Source organism: Nicotiana tomentosiformis, chromosome 6 (assembly GCF_000390325.3).
Source record: "Nicotiana tomentosiformis chromosome 6, ASM39032v3, whole genome shotgun sequence".
Taxonomy (NCBI): domain Eukaryota; kingdom Viridiplantae; phylum Streptophyta; class Magnoliopsida; order Solanales; family Solanaceae; genus Nicotiana; species Nicotiana tomentosiformis.
In genome coordinates, this window is record NC_090817.1 from 38931577 (window position 1) to 38934198 (window position 2622).

The 2622-nt window shown below is 41.1% G+C and overlaps 1 protein-coding gene across 1 annotated transcript; it reads left to right on the forward strand.

Moving 5' to 3' along the window:
• Positions 1-921: 921 nt before the first annotated feature.
• LOC138893829 (uncharacterized) lies at positions 922-2256 on the forward strand. Its single transcript, XM_070178493.1, has 3 exons — positions 922-1407; positions 1519-1759; positions 1934-2256. Exons 1-3 carry the CDS (start codon positions 922-924, stop codon positions 2254-2256), a joined length of 1050 nt encoding a protein of 349 aa, XP_070034594.1.
• The last annotated feature ends 366 nt before the right edge of the window (positions 2257-2622 follow it).

Sequence of the window (2622 nt, forward strand, 5' to 3'; positions counted from 1 at the left end):
AAGTAATGTTTCTGAGGATGCTTTGAGGCTAAGGATTTTTCCCTTCTCTCTACGGGGTAAAGCTTTAGATTGGTTGGAACAATTGCCTAATCATTCAATACATATTTGGGATGAATTGGCGACAAAGTTTATTGCTAAGGTTTTCTCTCCCGAGCATATGGCTACTCTTAGGGATGAAATATTGGCTTTCAAGCCAGAGCCCAATGAACCTTTGCATGAGATTTTGGGAGAGGTATCGGACAATGGTTAAGGAGTGCCCGAACAATGATATGAACGACAACATGATTCAACCAATGTGTGCTCAATCAGTTGCTCGGTGGAAACTTTATGACAATACCTTATGCAGAGGCATGTGAGATTCTTGATGAGATGGCAGAAATGTCGTCGACTTGGCAATCCTAAGCTAATGTACTACAAGGTGATCCCAACATGATACACCTTCACAAAGAGTTGCAAGACAATGGGCAAGCCATTGCCGAATTGACAACAACCATGACTCAACTAGCAAAGGCCTAACTTAATCAAATGTAATCTCCTAAGCAAGTTCATGCTATGGAGGGAGTAAATGTGTTGGTTAACGAGAAGAGGACCAAGGGTCCACAAATGCAAACCCGAGTGGATAATTATGTGCACGATGATGATGGTTTTGATCAAGATGATTCTTATCATGAGTAAGAATAAGAGGTTCAATATGTGAATAATTTTTAAGGGCAAAGGAACAACTTCCAAGGCTCCATTCAACAACAATGGCGACCACAAAATAACCAAGGCAATTGGAGTTCTAACAATCAAGGGAATTGGAATAATAATAACAATCACGAAAATTGGAGTGGAAAAAACCAAGTAAATTGGGGAGGCAACAATCAAGGTGGTTGGGGAAACAATCAAGGCAGCTGGGGGTCGGGCTGTCAAAGGTCACCAATGTATCAACAATCGAGCAACCCACCTCCTTATCCTTCCCATGGTTCAAGTTCTTCAAACAATGAGATGGGTCGTATTGAGAATATGTTTAATCAAATGATGGATAAGAATGCCGATTCAGATGCCCAACTTGCATCACACAACACATCAATGCATAATCTAGAAGTTCAAATGGGGAAAATCTCTCAAGCTCTTAATTCTCGTCCTAAGGGTGCACTACCAAGTGACACGGTGGTGAACCCAAAGGGTGGTAACAATACGGGGCATGCTATGGCTGTTATAACAAGAAGTGGAAGAGGAGGGAATGCACCCACCTCAAGTGAAAGGCGACTTGTGGATGATGACCAAGTGGTACAATCTGAGAAAATCCCCAACAATGTTATTCAAGTAAATGATGAGTTTTGGATTAATATTGATGATACCGTTGAAGAGACTCAAGAGGAGGTGAACCATTCTAGGGAGAACATTAGTGACATACCGGAGCCGGTAGTGCAAAAGGCTAAGGCACCATTTCCTAAGCCTCCACCTCCATATCCTCAAAGAATTTCCAAGAAAAATGGTGAGAATCAATTTAAGAAGTTTATTCAAATTATGAAGAGTCTCTCAGTTAATGTGCCATTGGTAGAGGTTTTGGAACAAATGTCCGGTTATGCAAAGTTTATGAAAGATCTTATGACCAAGAAGCGGTCAATGAATTTTGAAACTATCAAGGTCACTCATCAAGTGAGTGCAATTGGACATTCCATGGCTACTAAGTTGGAGGATCCCGGTGCTTTCATAATTCCTTGTACAATTAGGAGTGTTGAGTTTGCTAAAGCTCTTTGTGATCTTAGGGCAAGTATCAATTTGATGCCCTATTCGGTTTTCAAAACTTTGGGAATTGGGAAATCAAGACCCACATCTATGAGGTTGCAAATGGTCGATCGTACCATGAAGAGGCCTTTGGGAGTGATTTATGATGTTTAGGTTTGGGTTGATAAGTTTATTCTTCCGGTGGACTTTGTTATTCTAGATTGTGAAGTTGATTATGAAGTGCCTATCATTCTTGGGAGACCTTTTCTTGCTACAGGTAAGGATCTTTGTGATGTGGAAGCCGAAGAACTCACTTTCCGGGTTGGTGATGAACAAGTGGTATTCCATGTGTGTAAGTCGATGCGACAACCAATTAGCAATGAGGTGTGTTCTTTCGAGGATTTTGTGACCGATGTTATTGTTGATGATGCAAGTGATACAATCAACATTGGTGATTTGTTGGAAGCCATTTTGCTCAATTTTGATGATGACGAGATGGATGATTTCATGGAATGTGTGAATTATTTGCAAGGAATGGGGTAGTATTACTATGCACCCCGAAACTTATCTTTGGATATTGTGAATAGGAAGACTCCTACTACAAAGCCTTCATTTGAAGAGCCACGGACTTTGGAGTTGAAGCCATTGCCTCCACACCATCGGTATGAATTTATTGGCCCTTGTTCTACTGTACCGGTTATTTTTTCCTCCTGTTTGACTAACGTGTAGGTTGATTCCACATTGGCGGTGCTGCAAAAGAGGAAGAAAGCTATTGGGTAGACTTTGGCGGATATTCAGGGTATAAGTCCCACATTTTGCATGCATAAGATCAAGTTGGCGGATGGTTCTAAACCATCCATTGAACATCAAAGAAGACTCAATGAGGCTATGCAAGAAGTGGTCAAGAAG